The sequence below is a fragment of the Lynx canadensis genome, chromosome A1 (genome assembly GCF_007474595.2).
Source record: "Lynx canadensis isolate LIC74 chromosome A1, mLynCan4.pri.v2, whole genome shotgun sequence".
NCBI lineage: Eukaryota > Metazoa > Chordata > Mammalia > Carnivora > Felidae > Lynx > Lynx canadensis.
The window spans coordinates 136,092,664-136,111,894 of NC_044303.2; the positions used below are offsets into that span (position 1 = coordinate 136,092,664).

Here is a 19,231-nt window from a genome sequence, read left to right on the forward strand (position 1 = left end):
TAGTTTCAAGTTTTTATTTAAATTCTAGTTTGTTAACACACAGTGTAATATTAATTTCAGGAGTAAAATTTAGTGATTTATCATTTACATACAACATCCAATGTTCATCACAAGTGTCCACTTTAATACTTATCACCCATTTAGCCCATCCTCCCGACCACCATCATTTGGAATACTTCTGTGCATCTGTCAGTCAACTAAAATATTAGAAATATTAGAAAATGATATCCACTTCTTGGGTTTTTTTCCAACTCTAAGTTGTATTTTATTCAGATAAATCTCATTTTATATTTATCTCCCCACAGATTCTTTTTTCTCTCTCTCCTTTTTTTAATACACAGATAAAATTGACAAAACATTGTGTAAGTTGAAGGTGTACAGGGGGCTGATTTGACCACCATGGCATTAGCTAACATCTTCATCATGTTACATAATTATTTCTTTTTTCTGTGGTGAGAACATTTAAGATCTAGTCTCTTAGCAACTTTGAAGTATATAATAGAGTATTGTTAATTGTAACCACTATAACCACCCACTAATGCTGTGCGTCAGATTTCCAAAAACTTACCCATCTTCTAACTGCATGTTTGTGCCCTGTGACCAACATCTCCCCAAGTCCCCGACACCCCATCAACATCTTTAAATAGAGATGCAAATAAAGCACCTCAACCTTGAAAAATAAAACAAAAAAATATCCAGAGTGTAACTGTTGTGGTTGTTGTAGAGTAATTGTGACTTTTTATAAAACAAAACAAAACAAAAATAAAACTGTTCATTTATTTATTTTGAGAGAGAAGCAAGCAGGGGAGGGGCAGAGAAAGAGAGGGAGACAGAGAATCCTAAGCAGGTTCCTCGGTATCAGCATGGAGCCTGACATGGGACTTGATTCTACAAATGGTGAGATCATGACGTGAGCCAAAATCAGATGCTCAAACTACTGAGCCACCTGGGAGCCCCAAGTGTGACTCTTTGTTTTGTTTTGTTTTGTTTTAATGTTTATTTATGAGAGAGAGAGAATGAGTGGGGGTGGGGCAGAGAGAGAGAGAGAGACACAGAATCTGAAGAAGGTTCCAGGCTCTGAGCTGTCAGCACAGATTCCAACGTGGGGCTCGAATTCACGAGCCATGAGATCATGACCTAGGTCAAAGTTGAACGCTCAACTGACAGAGCCACCCAGGTATCCCCCAATTGTGCCTTTTTAAATTTTGTATTTCTATATCATGCATTACTTTTATAAGTTAAATAATAAAAAGAGCAAATGTTACTTTGTATTATTAAAAAATAAAACTTGCTGGGGCACCTGGCTGGCTCTTAGTAGAGCATGCAGCTCTTGGTCTTGGGGTCATGAGTTAAAGCCCCACATTAGTTGTAAAGATTACTAAAAAACATGTAAATAAACTTCTAAAAAATAGAACTTGGCCTCTTGTATAACATCTCATTCCTTTTGGTTTTTTTGGAAGAGTGGGGGGAGGGGCAGAGAGAAAGAGAATCCAAGCAAGCTCTGCAATGTCAGCATGGAGCCTGATGTAGGGCTGGAACTCACAAACCACAAGATCATGGCCCAGGCTGAAATCAAGAATCAGACTCTCAAGCCACTGAGCTACCCAGGTGACCCCCATTCCATTTTTTGAAAACTCCAATTGAGGGGCACCTGGGTGGCTTAGTTGGCTAAGTGATGATTTTGGCTCAAGTTGTATTTTTCTTATGGAAAAGCATTATTCTGGAAAATGCCTTCCTGAAACAAAGACTTATCATCATCTGAAAAACTTTCTGTATTTTCCTGGGATTTTATTATCCTGCGTGTTCCCTTCCAAAGTCCAACTCTGAGAGAGAAATTTCATTAGTCAGTTTTTCCTGAAGTGCTGAATTGTAACAAACATTGATAACGCTCTTAGGTCCATAGTCTGATCGCTAGATGACATGAGGAGCATTCACTATATGAAACATTCCATGGTTTATGTGGCCAAGCAAAATTCCAGAAGCACATTTAAAGTTTCTACTTAGAAGTGTACGGTATTTCCACCAAGGCTCTCTTCACCATGCCAGACATCACTGAGACAGGAAAGTATACTCCCACAGCAAGGGAGTGCTAGGTTTCAGAGCTGGGGGTAGAAAATGGGTATCTGCTGGAAAGAGTACAGTCTACCACAGTCTGCCATCTTGGTCTTAAATATTAACTTTCCTTGTGCATGTAAAAGGCACAACATTGCCCAAGGAAATAAAGTTAATAGTGTCATCCAGTCATAACAGTTTCCAAGTTCAGGATCTCTTGATAGTCTTTCCCATCAGGTCCAGATGTGACTTTTCATGATCTGGAGATCTATAAACTGAAAAGACAAATTCTTTTGTTTTGCACAGTCAGCAAACAATAGTGGACAAGGTTGGCAATTCTGAAATCCTGCTTGGCAAATGATAGGAGGTGCTCCTTCCTAAGGAGAGGGAACATGTTTTGATTAGGCTTTTGTGCTGCTCACTGGAAGAAGTTCCTTTCTTGACTCTGCCCTTTGCTATGTTCTCCCTTTGCATTACTAACATTGGCCATATCTGAAGAGGGCATTAAAGAGTGTCCTGAACAGCTTTCTCAGTTGGGGATTCAAATATTTTACTTTTACATCTGTCAGTCTTTAAATTTGGACCAGTGGTTTTGTTTGTTTTTTTTTAAGTTTGTTTATTTTTAGAGAGAGAGCAAGTTGGGTAGGAGCAGAGAGAGGGAGAGACAGAGAGTCCCAAGGAGGCTCTGCACTGTCTAAGCAGAGCCCAATGGGGGCTCGTACTCACAAAGTGTTAGATCATGGGGCGCCTGGGTGGCACAGTCGGTTAAGCGTCCGACTTCAGCCAGGTCACGATCTCGCGGTCCGGGAGTTCGAGCCCCGCGTCAGGCTCTGGGCTGATGGCTCAGAGCCTGGAGCCTGTTTCCGATTCTGTGTCTCCCTCTCTCTCTGCCCCTCCCCTGTTCATGCTCTGTCTCTCTCTGTCCCAAAAATAAATGTTGAAAAAAAAAAAAACAAAAACAAAGTGTTAGATCATGACCTGAACCGAAGTCAGACTCTTAACCGACTGAGCCACCCAGGTACCCAGTGCTTTTGTTAATGTAGATTTTAAATGTGGTTGGTGGTGGTCATAGTTGTTTTGGTTGGTTGGTTGATCCGTGTTAAAGATGAGCAAACTGTGGCTTACCAGCTGCCTGTTTTTGTAAATAAAGTTTTATTGGAACAAAGCTATGCCCATAGATTTACATATTATCTCTGGTTGTTTTCCCTCTACACTGGCTTAATAATTGAACTGAGTAGCTGCAAGAGATTATATGTCTGGCACCCTATTTTTCTTACAGTCGACTGACTTAAAGAAACCTGTTGACCTGCAGACCATTTTCTATTATGATTTGTCTGATTGCTTCCGAGTAGTTTATGTAGCTTGTTTGACCTCTGTATTCCTTTAAACTAAAACTTAGATCTGCTTTACTAAATGTAGTTTCAATTTTTTTTGTAGTTTCAAACTTTTTTTAAAAAAATTTTAATGTTTTTATTTATTTTTGAGACAGAGACAGAGCATGAGCAGAGGAGGGGCAGAGAGAGAGGAAGACACAGAATCTGAAGCAGGCTCCAGGCTCTGAGCTGTCAGCACAGAGCCCAACGCGGGGCTCAAACTCACAGACCATGAGATCATGACCTGAGCTGAAGTTGGATGCTTAACCAACTGAGCCACCCAGGCGTCCCTCAAACTTTTTTATCAAGAAAAATTACAGTTGTGACTAGGTACTTCATATTGCATTACATCAGAAGGCTGTTATTCATGGTTTTGCCTAAGAGATCTACAGCCAATATCAGGAACAGGGTATACCGTACAAGAAAGGAGTCAAAGGCCCAGAGATAGTAACGTTAAGAACATACATAATACAAGGGAGACCTGGATGGTTCAGTCAGTTGAGCATCCAACTCTTGATATCAGCTGAGGTAGTGATCTTGCAGTCATGAGGTTGAGCCCTGTGTTGGCTCCACATGCAGGCCATGGGGCCTGCTTGGGATTCTCTGTCTCCCTCTCTCTCTCTGCTCCTCCCCTGCTCTCTCTCTCTCTCCCTCAAGATAAATAAACATAAAAAAAAAAAAAAAGGAAGAAGAATACATAATACAAGAAGTAGAATCAGTTGGTGTGCTCCGAGTCCATGAAAATAGTCAAATAATAGAATTGAGGGTGTAGACAAAAATCAGAGAGTCTGAATGGGGTAAGTAATCAAATGATCTGATTACAGATCTGATGGTGGCTGATAGAAACCGAGCAGCAGTAGGAAGAGAAGACAGGATTTGGGGGTTAAGGCAATTTGCTCCCTTCACTTTAACTACTTTTATCATCTTCATCCTAGAATTAATCCAGAAGGGAGCTGGATGAGAATTCTGTGAAGGAGTATGAATGTCAACACTTAGAAATGAATCCACAGTAGGGGGCGCCTGGGTGGCTCAGTCAGTTAAGTGTTCAACTTCAGCTCAGGTCAGGATCTCATGTTTCCTGGGGTTCGAGCCCCACCTCCTGCTTTGAATTCTTTTTTTTATTTTTTTATTTAAAAAAAAATTTTTTTAACGTTTATTTATTTTTGAGTCAGAGAGAGACAGAGCATGAACAGGGGAGGGGCAGAGAGAGAGGGAGACACAGAATCGGAAACAGGCTCCAGGCTCTGAGCCGTCAGCACAGAGCCCGACGCGGGGCTCGAACTCACGGACCGCGAGATCGTGACCTGGCCGAAGTCGGACGCTTAACCGACTGCGCCACCCAGGCGCCCCTAAATTCTATGTCTCTCTCTCTCTCTGCCCCTCCCCCGCTTGCACTCTGTCTCTCTCCCAAAAATCAACAAACATTAAAAAAATAATATAAATAAATAAATGAGCCCACATTAGAGAAAAGTCATTATTTTCCTGACTCCCCCAAACAAAATCCATACCAATGTGACCATTAATTTGCACTGCATTTGACATTTTCTGAATTTGTCACCAAGTATTCCCAGGAAACTGTTGTGTATGTGAGGAGTTGGAAAGTTTATTTTTTTAATGTTTATTTCTGAGAGAGACCACAAGTGGGGGAGGAGTAGAGAGGGAGGGAGACATAGAATCCAAAGGAGACTCCAGACTCGGAGCTGTTAGTGCAGAGCCTGACGCAGGGCTTGAACCCCTGAGCCATGAGACCACAACCTCGGCCAAAGTTGGATGCCCAACCAACTGAGCTACCCAGGTGCCCTGGAAAGTTTATTTTTAAAACTTTTTTTAAATAAAAATTTTTAATGTTTATATTTATTTATTTACTTATTTATTCATTTAGAGAGCATGAGCAGGGAGGGGCAGAGAGGGAGACACAATCCGAAGCAGACTCCAGGCCCCAAACTGTCAGCACAGAGCCCATTGCGGGGTTTGGACCCACAAACCATGAGATAATGACCTGAGCTGAAGTCGATGCTTAACTGACAGAGCCACCCAGGAGCCCCTGGAAAGTTTATTTTTTAATAAAGGCTCTAAATCATGGCACTTCTTTGTCCATATTCATTTCTTAAACACAGTCATAAAGGAAAATGAAAAATGTTTATTTATAAAAGTAACCCAGAAAGTCTGTGTCTTTTAAATGACTTCAGAATGAGAATCTGATGTAGATACTTACATAGAAACTTGCTTTTTCTCTCTCTGTACTAGAAATCTAAGCTTCTGCTGCTTTTGAGCTTTCTACCTGTATTGAGGTCATTGACAAAGTTGTAAGATAGTTAAAGTGTACAACATGATTTGATATACATCGTGAAGAGATTCCCCCAGTTGAGTTAACACATTACCCCACATATTTACCTTCTTTTTTTTTTTTTTTTTTTTGGTGAGAACATTTGAAGTTCTACTTAGCAAATTTCAGTTACACAATACAGTATTACCTACTATAGTCACCACTTTTGAGCTTTAAGAACACATTATCTGGTTTCATCAGTGGTGACTTAAAACAATTTTTTAAAATAAAGTTTATTTGTTTTGAGAGAGAGGGAGAGAATCCCAAGCAGGCTCCGCACTGTCAGTGCAGACCCTGATGTAGGGCTCCATCTCACAAACCATGAGATCATGACCTGAGCCAAAGTCAAGACATGGATGCGTAACCAACTGAGCCACCCAGGTGCCCCAAAACAAAAATTTTTTGGCCTAGGCTTTATTTTTATTTTTATTGGATTTAGGTTCACTGCAAAACTGAGAGAAAGTAGAGTTCCTATATACTTACTGCTCCTACACATTCACAGCCTTACCCACTAACACCATTCCTTCTAGCCTGGTATGTTTGTTACAACTGAACCTATATTAACATGTCATTATCCCTCAAAGGTGGTGCATTGTATGGATTTTAACATGTATAATGACACATACTTACATTACGGTATCATAGAAGAGTTTCACTGTCCTAAAAACCATTGTACTCTGCCTATTTGTCCCTGGCAATCAATTATCCTGCTACTGTCTCCATAATTTTGCCTTTTCCAAAATGTCATATAGTTGGAGTCATTCAGTATGTAAGTTTTCAAATACCATCTTTTGCTCCCACCAATGATGTGTGTGAGTGCCTCTTTCCCTACAGCCGCCCCAGAACGTGTTACCCAAATTATGTATGTTGGCCAGTTGGATGGGTGAAACTAGTGTTTCAGCATAGTTTAAATTTTATTAGAAGGGCCATTTTGGCGCTTCGTAAAGTATTTTTAAAACTCTTCCCAGATTCAGAAGCTGCCAACCTAGCTCAGGTCATGGTATCACTGCTGGTGGGTTCAAGCCCACCCCTCCACGGCTGGTGGGGATCTGTGCTGGCAGCTCAGAACCTGGAGCTGTTTTGGAGTCTGTCTCCCTCTCTCTCTGCCCCTCCCCTGCTCACACTCTTTCTCTCTCTCTCTGAAAAATAAAAAAAACAATTAAAAAAGAAAAATGAACTTTTGAGTTCTCATACTGGAATCAGGCAGCAGTTTAATATCAGGACTAATGGCAGAGAAAACAAGACCGTATCAAGTAACGCCAGTAAGGCAGAGAGTAAGAGGTAGCCTTGTATAGACCTCGAAATGCCTAGTCTTTCTGAGCTTGCCACTAACTCCTATGTTTAACGAACTCGTTAGTTTTAGGATGCCACATGACTTTGTATTACCTATTTGGTTTCAGACTAAATTTTGGAGTCTACTTAAAATAGAAACTGGCTATCTGGAAAGGAAATGGCCCTAGTTTACTCATAACCCGATGAGCAAAACAAACCCAACATCACAAACCTTCGCGGGCAAAACAAAACAATGGAAAGCACGTGGGGCAGTTCCTAGGCGTGAATTGAGGCGGGGCGGGTCGGCGCCCAGCGTGGGCTGGCTACGCAGTGGAGGAGGATCCGGCGCGAGCGCACGCTCGCCCCTCCTCCATGACGCCACAGGCAGGCCCCGCCCCCCAGCTGCCCAGGTCTCCTGTTATCTCTGCGGCTAGCAAGCGCCCCGGAAGCTGCCCCATCTCGGGGTCATGATGGGCAGCAAGATGGCGTCTGCCAGCAGGGTCGTTCAGGTAAGGAAATTTGGTCACTTTTCCCCACCGTGGGCGGTAGGGATGGTGCTGATTATAGCAAAGGCGCTGGGAAGAAAAGGCGGTGGCGGAGGCTGCGCGGTGACCGCGGCCCTGGGTAGGGCCAGCGGCACCGCCCGAGGATATGTGTGAAAATTGGACCTAGAACCCAATGAGTCGGGCAATGAGCCGGAGACCAAAGCCGAGGGTTCGAGCCAGGCCGCGGGAGTGCTGTGTATGAGCACGTAGGCAAAGAGCTGCTGCGCGGTCCCTGGACTGTATCCTGCCAGGACCTCAGTAGCCCTCTTAGAGGCGTCTGCGGGCTAGGCTGCCCTGGCAATAGTCTCGGCCAATCGGCGTCTAGTATTGTCTGCGGTGTCCCGCATCAACCAATCGGAAGGAAGGCGGTAACGGCGCGTGGAAGGAAGCGAACCGTGCATCTGACCCGGTGTCCCTTCAAGGTCTTGGGAATGGCCAGAGAACTGGCCCCGCGGGCGGAGTCCTCACCTCAGGCCTATTCTCCCTTACCAATCCGAGCGTCTGGTTACAGGCTGGATGGGGACAATTGGAGGGGGGAAATATATATTATTTAAGTTTGTTTGTAATACATGTTTTGTTGTTACCCAAGTTTTTTGTTTTTGTTTTTGTTTTGCCCTGAGTTTGTATTGGTAGCCAGAGGAAATTTGTTAATCCACACATCAATAATTAACTCCTGGTAGCTTTTGTATTTGCTTCTTCAGTTGTGATCGCTAACTTAAATAGGACAGGTAAAGTTGGTATATAAAGGGACACAACCTCCACTTTTGTGGCTGTTTTACACAATCTCTTTTAAATTCTGGAAGTGTACTGTATGGTTTTTTACTTCGATATAAGAAGTGCATTTTCCTTTGTACAAATACATGTCTTAAAAAGACCTTTTCTTAAAGTTGTTTCAGTCAGATAATCTTAGATCCTAGCCTTTGGTCCCATTGCATAATGATTCTATTACTCATTCAGTAGGTAGATATTAAGCATTAACTAATTAAAGATAATATGAGGATTAGGAGAACATTGGACAAAGGACTGGTTGGTATCCGTAATGTATAACCATACATGTTCATAATACATAGCTCAATTTTAAAATGGGTTAAAAAGTTGAAATGGCACAAAAGAAGATACACAAGTCTGTGAAAAGATGTTGAACTTCATTGCTTACCAGGAAAATACAAATTAAAACCAAGAAGTACTACTACACCTACCAAAATTATTCAAAGTTTAAAAACTGTCAGTACCAAAAGTACTGATGACAGTGTGAAGCATCTGAAACCCTCATCCATTGTTGTTAGGGGTATAAATGGAATAGCCACTCTGGAAAACTTTTGTTAGTCTCCAGTAATTAAATATAGCTTCCCTATGATGCAGTTTTACTTACAGGTTTATACCCAAGAGAAATGAGTGCGTATACCTACAAAGAGACTTAGATAAAAATGTCTGTAGCCACTTTATGCCATAATGACCCCCAAACCAGAAAAAATCCAAATGTCCATTAGGAGGATAAACAGATTGTGGTAGATTTATTAAAATGGAATAGTACACAGTAATGAGCTACTAACTACTGATAAGGAAGAAGAAAAGATACTGTGAGATGCACAGTAAGGAATGGTCTGTCTTCCTCTAACAGAGCTGCAAAGACTTGTACTCATATTCATAATACAAAGTGGTTTTTGCTAACATTATGCAATAATTACATATAACCTTAGCAAAATTTATTGAGTACTTCTGTGTCACGTCTGTACTCAGTGCTGAGACTATAGCACCAACAAGCCAGACATGGTGCCTCCATAGAACTTAGAATTTGGCTCTTAATTCATACCTTAAAGAGTAGTATTTCAACAAATTGGCACAAACTGATGGGAATTCATAAGGCATGGTGTCAATATTAAGTAGAGAAATTTGCCTCGACTATAAGGTATTCAGAAACAATTTTAGTAGAATAAGTTATAGGGGCGCCTGGGTGGCTCAGTCAAACTTTCTCTCACAGGCAAATCCCTGGTTCCTCCAAACATCGCTGTAAATATATGTACTCATTTGCTGAGTCCTACTATAGATTCAAAATGGTTTCAAAATTGCTATATTTATACAGCTACCAACACCAACATATTAAGTAAAAAGTTCAAGTTTTCTTAGTACTGTATTTATTATTATCATTGCCTTTAGATGAAAGTACAGAGTATAAGTACTATGAAAGTTATTTGGATTAGTTCCTTTTTTCCCCCCTTAGTTATGTTACCCAACTGATACACAGGTAGAATTGCTTCTTTGGGGGTGCCTGGGTGGCCCAGTTGGTTAAGTGCCGACTTTGGCTCAGGTCGTGGTCTCAAGGTTCGTAAGTCTGAGCCTCACATCAGACTCACTGACAGTGTAGAACCTGCTTTGGATCCTTTATCTCCCTCTCTCTCCGCCTGTCTTCTGCACGCACACCTGTGCAAGCACCTGCACACCCTCTCTCTCTCCCTCAAAATAAACATTTAAAAAAAAGGAATTGCTTCTTTGTGTTTACATTTAGAATCTAAAAATTTTTTTAATGTTTGTTTATTTTTGAGAGAGAGAGGAAAAGTGAGTGGGGCAGGGGCAGAGAGAGGGAGACAGGATCTGAAGTGGTTCTGTGCTGACAGCAGAGAGCCTGATGTGGGGCTCGAACTCTCAAAGCGTGAGATCATGACTGGAGCCAAAGTCAGACACTTAACCAATTGAGCCATCCACATGTCCCTACATTTAGAATTCAAAAGCAAATTTTGGGGCGCCTCCGTGGCTCAGTCATTTGAGCGTCCAGCTTTGGCTCAGGTCATGATCTCATGGTTCATGAGTTTGAACCCCACGTCTCTGTGCTGACAGCTGAGCCTGGAGCCTGCTTCAGATTCTGTGTCTCCCTCTCTCCCTCTCCAATTCACGCTCTGTCTCTGTCTCTCTCTCTTTCACAAATGAATAAACATTAAAAAAAAATTTTTTTTAGGTAAATATTGAGGTGTCTGGGTGGCTCAGTCAGTTAAACGTCCAGTTCTTGATCTCAGCTCAAGTGTTGATCTCAGGGTCATGGGTTCAGGCTCTGCACTGAGCATGAAGCCTACTTAAAAAAAATTTTTTTTTTAATTTAAAATAAATAAGCAGATTTTGAGAAAGGAAAATTTGAGCATAAGTTAAGAATTAGATGATATTAAAGAATTATTTTTAATTTATTGTGGTAAAATGTGTAGAGATTATGGTTTGACAAAAATCTTTTTATGTTAGTGATACATATGGAAGGTATTAACAGGTTAGAGGAGAGGGTTGGGATTTGTTTAATGGAGGAAGGGGTGATGAATTAAGATTGTCTCTGTTGCTGTTGAAATTGTGTAATGTGTTTATCAGGGTTTATTTCATTTTTTGTTTATTAGGGTTTATTACAGTACTGGCTCTACTCATATATTTAGGAAAATGCCTTTGAAAAAGGGGACACCAGTGACATCTAGCAGCTCAGTCAGTTAAGCATCCAGTTCTTGATTTCAATTCAGGTTGTGATCTTGCAGTTCATGGGTTTGAGCCCCAAGTCTGGCTCTGTGTCCACATTGAGTAGATTGCTTGGGATTCTCTCTCTCCCTCTCTCTGCTGCTCCCCTGCTTTCTCATACGCATGTGCTCTGTCTCAAAATTAACAAAGAAACTTAAAAAAAAAAACAAAGAGGACACCAGTCTGGCAATTTAATCTCTAAGGGCATATTATGTCATATTTTTAAGTGTGCGTAAGCGTTGTTGAAATGGATTTTTCTCTCTTGTGTACATATCATTGTTTAAGTGTGTGTATACATACTCACATACCTATACAGTTAGTCCTGTCTTACAAATGGTCTCTGTTCACACTTGGCAAATGTTTCCTCAACATTTACTGCATACCTGGCAGTACTGCAGAAGTGCTAGTTCTCTGACTCTGCCTTTTGCAGGAGATTAGCTGTCCTCTAATCATTGGCTCATTGATCTAGGAACAGAAAAGTATTTCAGGGGCGCCTGGGTGGCGCAGTCGGTTAAGCGTCCGACTTCAGCCGGGTCACGATCTCGCGGTCCGTGAGTTCGAGCCCCGCGTCGGGCTCTGGGCTGATGGCTCAGAGCCTGGAGCCTGTTTCCGATTCTGTGTCTCCCTCTCTCTCTGCCCCTCCCCCGTTCATGCTCTGTCTCTCTCTGTCCCAAAAATAAATAAACGTTGAAAAAAAAAAATTAAAAAAAAAAAAAAAAAAAGAAAAGAAAAGTATTTCAGAATACCTGGAGTAAAAGATGCAGAAGACAGAGGTGAGAAGTGAGGCTGGAGAGGGAGGGAGAGGCAGATCAGGATGGGCCTAGTGAATGCCAAATATGAGCTTGAAGTTTATCCTGAAAGCTGTTGAACATTTTTAAAGCTTTTAAATGGGGTGTTGATAGCGTATGGATAGAATATTCTTTGAAGAAGATTGGATATGAAAAGGAAGAAATAGTTACTAGAGGGAGAATTGGGTTTCGTTTTTGTTTTGTTTTGAGAGAGAGAATGTGTATGAGCAGAGAAGAGAGAGAGGGAGAATCCTAAGCAGTCTTCTTGCCCAGCATGGAGCCGGACATGGGGCTCAGTCTCACAGATTGACACACAGTGTGACATTAGAGTTTTGTTTTTTACCATTAGACTTGACTGTGAACTTATGCTGAGGGAGACAACTCTATTCCAGCATTTTCTCACAGGAGCACAATTATAGTGGGGTTTTCAGGCCAGTCCCAAGAAGCCTATTTATTTCCGTATTCATATGAAATGTATATTAAGTAGTGGGGTGCCTGGATGGCTCAGTTGGTTGGGTGTCCTACTTTGGCTCAGGTCATGATCTCACAGTTCGTGAGTTCAACCCCCGTGTCAGGCTCTGTGCTGACAGCTCAGAGCCTGGAGCCTGCTTCAGCTTCTTTGTCTCCCTGTCTCTTTGCCCCTCCCCTGCTCTCACTCTGTCTCTCTCTAAAAAATAAACAAACATTAAAAAAAATTTTTTAAATCTATTATATAGTACATATATACAAATATTTTGGAGATAAACATACAGCTCAGTATCACTAGTTACAGAGCAACTTCTAGATTACTTTAGTTGAAAATAGTACTGTTCATTAGAGTCTTAGCATTGTATATACAGAAAATTTCATGCTGAAAGGTCCATTTAAGTTTCTTTCTAGCAGGGGTGCCTGAGTGGCTCAGTTAAGCATCTGACTTTGATTTTGGCTCAGATCATGATCTCTTGTTTGTGAGATTGAGCCCCACGTCGGGCTGTGCACTGATAGCACAGGAGGGCCTGCTTGGGATTCTCTCTGTCCCTCCCATGCTCATGCACTCTCTCTTTCTCAAAATAAACAAACTTAAAACAGAAAGTTCCTTTACAGCATTATCTAGAATTCTAGGGGTAAAACAGCAATACCCTGCAAATATCTGGGGGTTTTTTTATTAATTTAATTTAATTTAATCTAATTTAATTTAATTTAATTTAATTTAATTTTTAAAATTTACACCCAAGTTAGTTAGCATATAGTGCAACAATGATCTCAGGGGTAGATTCTTTAATGCTCCTTACCCATTTAGCCCATCCCCCCTCCCACAACCCTTCCAGTAACCCTCTGTTTGTTCTCCATATTTAAGAGTATCTTATGTTTCATTCCCCTTCCTGTTTTTATTATTTTTGCTTCCCTTCCCTTGTGTTCATCTGTTTTGTATCATAAATTCCTCATATTAATGAAGTCATATGATACTTGTCTTTCTCTGACTAATTTCGCTTAGCATAATGCCCTCTAGTTTCATCCGTGTAGTTGCAAATGGCGAGATCTCATTCTTTTTGATTGCCGAGTAATAGTCTGTTGTATGTATATGTACCACGTCTTCTTTACCCATTCATCGATGGACATTTGGGCTCTTTCCATACTTTGGCTATTGTTGATAGTGCCGCTACAAACATTGGGGTACATGTGCCCCTTTGAAACAGCATACCTGTATCCCTTGGATAAATGCTTACTAGTGCAGTTGCTGGATCATAGGGTAGTTCTATTTTTAATTTTTTGAGGAACTTCCATACTGTTTTTTCTTTTTTTTATTTATTTTTTAAAAAAAAATTTTTTTTTTCAACGTTTATCTATTTTTGGGACAGAGAGAGACAGAGCATGAACAGGGGAGGGGCAGAGAGAGAGGGAGACACAGAATCGGAAACAGGCTCCAGGCTCTGAGCCATCAGCCCAGAGCCCGACGCGGGGCTCGAACTCACAGACCGCGAGATCGTGACCTGGCTGAAGTCGGACGCTTAACCGACTGCGCCACCCAGGCGCCCCTGTTTTTTCTTTTTTTTAGATGGGATTTTCTTTAAAAAATTTTTTTTAATGCTTATTTATTTTTGACACAGAAAGAGAGACAGCATGAGTGGGGAAGGGGCAGAGAGGGAGGGAGACATAGAATCCGAAGCAGACTCCAGGCTCTGAGCTGTCAGCACAGAGCCCGACACAGGGCTCAAACTCACAGACCGAGAGATCATGACCTGAGTCGAAGTCAGACGCTCAACTGACTGAGCCACCCAGGAGCCCTAAGGAATCTCCAAACTGTTTTCCAGAGTGGCTGCACCAGTTTGCATTCCCACCAGCAGTGCAAAAGAGATCCTCTCTCCACATCCTCGCCAACATCTGTTGTTGCCTGAGTTGTTAACGTTAGCCTTTCTGACGGGTGTGAGGTGGTATCTCATCGTTGTTTTGATTTATATTTCCCTGATGATGAGTGATGTTGAGCGTTTTTTCATGTGTCAGTTGGCCATCTGGGTGTCTTCTCTGGTGAAGTGTCTCTTCATGTCTTTTGCGCATTTCTTCACTGGATGATTTGTTTTTTGGGTGTTGAGTTTGATAAGTTCTTTATAGATTTTGGATACTAACCCTTTATCTGATATATCATTTGCAAATATCTTCTTCCATTCTGTCGTTTGCCTTTTAGTTTTGCTGATTGTTTCCTTCTCTGTGCAGAAGCTTTTTATTTTGATGAGGTCCCAGTAGTTCATTTTTGCTTTTGTTTCCCTTGCCTCCGGTGACATGGTGAGTAAGAAGTTGCTGAGGCCAAGATCAAAGAGGTTTTTGCCTGCTTTCTCCTTGAGGATTTTGATGGCTTCCTGTCTTACATTGAGGTCTTTCATCCATTTTGAATTTATTTTTGTGTATGGTGTAAGAAAGTGGTCCAGGTTCATTCTTCTGCATGTCGCTGTCCAGTTTTCCCAGCACCACTTGCTGAAGAGACTGTTTTTATTCCATTGGATATTCTTTCCTGCTTTGTCAAAGATTAGTTGCCCATACGTTTGTGGGTCTATTTCTGGGTTCTTTATTCTGTTCCAGTGATCTGAGTGTCTGTTCTTGTGCCAGTACTATACTGTCTTGATGATTACAGCTTTGAATACAGCTTGAAGTCCGTGCAAATATCTGTTTTAAAATCAAGGGGTGCCTGGGTGGTTCAGTGTGACTTTGTCTCGGGTCATGATCATGCAGTTTGTGAGTTCTAGCCCCACGTAGAGCTCTGTGCTGACAGCTCAGTGGGTGGAGCCTGCTTCATATTCTGTCTCCCTCTCTCTCTCTGCCCCTCTCCCACTCACACTCTATGTCTCTCTCTCTCTCAAAAAAAAAAATAAACGTTAAAATAAATTACAATAAATGAATGAATAAATAAAAATAATATTCGCAAATACATGTTTCTATAGGTTTAAAAAAAGACTAAAAGGGCCAACAAATGTTTAATCTGGTTTTTGTGGGTTTGGGGATTATAGACTGTTTTCTTATTTGTGGCTTTTCACCATTTCTTCCAAAGTTTTTACACAGAGCATGTGTTACTTTATAGTCGGAAAAAGCTTTTTTTAAATTACCTAATTTTATTTCTTTCTTTGTTTTTTTTAAGTTTATTTATTTACTTAGCTCATGAGCAGGGGAGGGGTAGAGAGAGAGGGAGAGAGGGAATCCCAAGCAAGCTCCAGGCTGTCTGCACACGATCCCATGAACTGTGAGATCGTGACCTGAGCCAAAATCAAGAGTCGGACGCTCAACTGACTGAGCCACCTAGTCACCCTAAATTAGCTAATTTTCAATATGCTTTTTATCCTGTTCTGCACTGCTAGATAGTTGGCCGTGGTAGGAAAACAACATTCAATACAAATCAGGAGACTTCTAATTCTTACCCAGCAGCAGGGTAATATATGTCATACAACATAAAATCTGTGTCATCTTTTTTCATAGGGTTGTTTTGAGGTCAGTTGGTAGTATAGTAAAATGTCTTCTAATGTGTAAAGTCCAAAGGTATTATGAAGAGTAGATAAGATAAATTAAAAGTTCATAGACCAGCTTTCCTAGTTGGGGAAGAGTAAAATAGTAATATTCAAGTTGCTGTCAAATATTAAGTTATTTTGTTTTAACAAAGGTATCTATGAAGTTCAGTACATTGTTTTTTTTATAGAGTTAATGAGTTTAGTGCTTCATCTTTTTTTTTTTTTCCATATATTTTATTTTTCCTTTAGGTAGTCAAGCCACATACTCCATTAATAAGGTTCCCTGACAGAAGAGACAATCCTAAACCCAATGGTAAGTTGTGTTTTAGACTTTTTAAAAATTAGGTACAGATATATTTATACGTGAATATTCTATTATAGGCATTATTTCACATTTTAAAATCAGGGAGACCATTATAGCTTAGATCAAAACAGTTTAAGTTGCACATGCAGAAATTAACTTATTACCTCCATTTAAAAAGGTAGTGACTCAACAGAACATGTCTTTGAACTTTTTTTAAGAGTTTATTTTGAAGTAATCTCTACAGCCACTGTGGGGCTTGAATTCACAACCCTGAGATCAAGAGTCGCGTGCTACACCAACTGAACCAGCCAGGCACCCCTGTCTCTGAATTTTTTTTTTTTTTATGTTTATTTATTTTTGAGACAGAGAGAGACAGAGCATGAACAGGGGAGGGGCAGAGAGAGAGGGAGACACAGAATCCGAAGCAGACTCCAGGCTCTGAGCTGTCAGCACAGATCCCGACGCAGGGCTCGAACTCACAGACCGTGAGATCATGACCTGCGCCAAAGTCGGACACTTAACCGATGGAGCCACCCAGGCGCCCCTGTCTCTGAATTTTTTTTTTTTTTTTTTAATTTTATTTTTGGGACAGAGAGAGACAGAGCATGAACGGGGGAGGGGCAGAGAGAGAGGGAGACACAGAATCGGAAACAGGCTCCAGGCTCCGAGCCATCAGCCCAGAGCCCGACGCGGGGCTCGAACTCCCGGACCGCGAGATCGTGACCTGGCTGAAGTCGGACGCTTAACCGACTGCGCCACCCAGGCGCCCCCTGTCTCTGAATTTTTAATGATATTGTGATTATACAGGGAAATTTTTGTTCTTTGTTTTCTTCTGTCCTTTATTTAAAAGATTCTCTCGTGCTTACATTGGAGAGGTTGTGAGGCACAGTAGCCATTCTTATATTTTTCTCCCAGCTAACCTTTTCTTTCATTGACTGATATATTCATTCAGTCAGTAGATACAGACTGCCTTAGACCTGAGTAATCATTGATTATAAAGTAATTGAAGATTCTGAACAAGTCCTGTTTTCCCCTTATCCCTCACTTTTAGCAAATCCTGTCTCTGTTGTTTTTAATTAATTCCAGTACAGTTAACTTACAATGTATAATATATTCAACAATTCTATACATTACTCATTGATCATTATGATTGTCCCTGTTTTTATTATAAGATATTTAATCTTTAATTCAGGGAGGAGTGGAAGAAGTTTTATAGGGATATTTTTAATTTAACTTACTGTAACTTTTTTTTTTAATGTTTATTCATTTTTGAGAGAGAGAGAGAGAGAGACAGTGTGAGTGGGGGAGGGGCAGAGTGAGAAGGAGACAAAGAATCAAAGTAGGCTCCAGGCTCCTAGCTGTCAGCACAGAGCTCAATGCAGGGCTCGAACCCATGAACCGTAGGATCATGACCTGAGCCGATTTTGTAGGTTTAACCGACTGAGCCACCCAGATGCCCCTAACTTATTGTAACTCTTAAAGAATTAAGATATAGGTGATAAAGGGGGCACCTGAGTGGCTCAGTCAGTTACGTGTCTGACTTTAGCTCAGGTCATGATCTCACAGTTCATGATCTCGAGCCCCACATCGGGCTCTCTGCTATGCTCAGACCCCACTTCAGATCCTCTGTCCCCTCTCTCTCTGCCCCTCCCCTGCTCATGCACACCCCCCCCCAAATATATAAACATTAAAAAATATATAGGTGAATAAAGAAGTATAAAGGTATTGAGAAAACTTCTCTTCATATACCAACTTTCTTATTCCCTATTATATTACCTGTAAACACCACCATATGACAAAACTTAAGTGTGTAGATTATTCATATGGGTTATACTCTACTACCTAGAAATTTAATATTTTATAAACTTGTTCAGTTTAGTAATTCATTAACTTAAAGCTTCTTCCTTATTTTAAAAATAACTTTTTGAAATTATTTATAGCTACCCAATTTATAGCTACTCAATAATACATTTTAGAATTATACCCAGCATTTGAAGAATGACTTGATTACTCAATAATAGATCATTCAAAATAGTATTTTAAGACACCTGAGCAATTTATTTCTCTAATTACATTTTTTTTCAGTATCAGAAGTTTTGAGATCAGCAGGACTACCATCTCACTCTTCTTCAATTTCACAGCATTCTAAGGGAAGTAAATCACCAGATTTGCTGATGCATCAGGGTCCTCCAGACACTGCAGAAATAATAAAAACATTACCTCAGAAATACAGAAGGAAGCTTGTGTCTCAAGAAGAAATGGAATTTATCCAAGTATGTCATCGCTCTTTATCATAGTACTGTGCAAAACACCTGAACATTTTTGGCTTTTGGAATTTCATATGCTTGTTCTTTCCATTCCTTGTCACAGTGGGTCCATAGCTAAGACCATGATAGTCAGGTAGGACAGGGTTATGAGAAATAAACCATGTACAAGCCCTCAGTAAAAGTACCTGAAGGAATATATATGTAGAAGTATAATATGTTAAGTGCAATAGCTATAACCACATGAAAAAAAGCTCAGTAGAGTCCTTGGTAATTTTTCAATGTGAAGGGCTTATGAGGCCAAGAAATTTGAGCATCACCAATCAAGGTCAACCTTGAGTTCCTTCCTGATCAGAAATTGTTTACAACATTGATACAAGTGCCTAAGAGCAATGAAAAACTGAAATTGTTATTGAACACCTGATGATCATTTGCTTAAAATGGTGTAAATTTATATAATGTCCATGAAAAGATTTCTTCTGTAAATTTAAACCTAATCTTTTTGCTTTATTTTTTCCTTTTCAGCGTGGAGGTCCGGAATAATCACTGACAGTGTGGCTGCTGTTTGCCATCAAAGGAATAGTCTTTACAATAAAGGACTTCCAAAGTGGCACATGAGAAGCTACATTAAACAACTTGAATAAATATTCTGTTAAAAAAAATGAAATAGAAAATTTAGATGGACACTTGTATCTCCTAATATATGTATGTTGGTCAGCTTCTCCACAAGCTTACCTACTTGTTTATATACTTAATTAAAGTATACATTTTTAAATGTAGCCTATTAATTTACTCTTGATTATCAAGTATTATCAGTGTTGAGCTATTAAAAGCACACAATATTAGTAAA

The 19,231-nt window shown here is 40.5% G+C and overlaps 1 protein-coding gene across 1 annotated transcript; it reads left to right on the forward strand.

The window, feature by feature from the left end:
- The first annotated feature begins 7,412 nt into the window (after positions 1 to 7,412).
- On the forward strand, positions 7,413 to 19,231 carry MRPS36 (mitochondrial ribosomal protein S36). Its single transcript, XM_030322335.1, has 4 exons — positions 7,413 to 7,532; positions 16,063 to 16,126; positions 18,203 to 18,390; positions 18,907 to 19,231. The coding sequence occupies exons 1-4, from the start codon at positions 7,491 to 7,493 to the stop codon at positions 18,922 to 18,924; spliced, it is 312 nt and encodes a 103-aa protein (XP_030178195.1). The 5' UTR covers positions 7,413 to 7,490; the 3' UTR covers positions 18,925 to 19,231.

Bases quoted from the DNA above. Each gene is read 5' to 3' on its own strand.
- MRPS36 (XM_030322335.1), top strand. From the start codon at position 7,491: ATGATGGGCAGCAAGATGGCGTCTGCCAGCAGGGTCGTTCAG. The intron at 7,533-16,062 runs GTAAGGAAATTT...TTTTTCCTTTAG, and splicing joins CTGCCAGCAGGGTCGTTCAG to GTAGTCAAGCCACATACTCC. The intron at 16,127-18,202 runs GTAAGTTGTGTT...ATTTTTTTTCAG, and splicing joins AGACAATCCTAAACCCAATG to TATCAGAAGTTTTGAGATCA.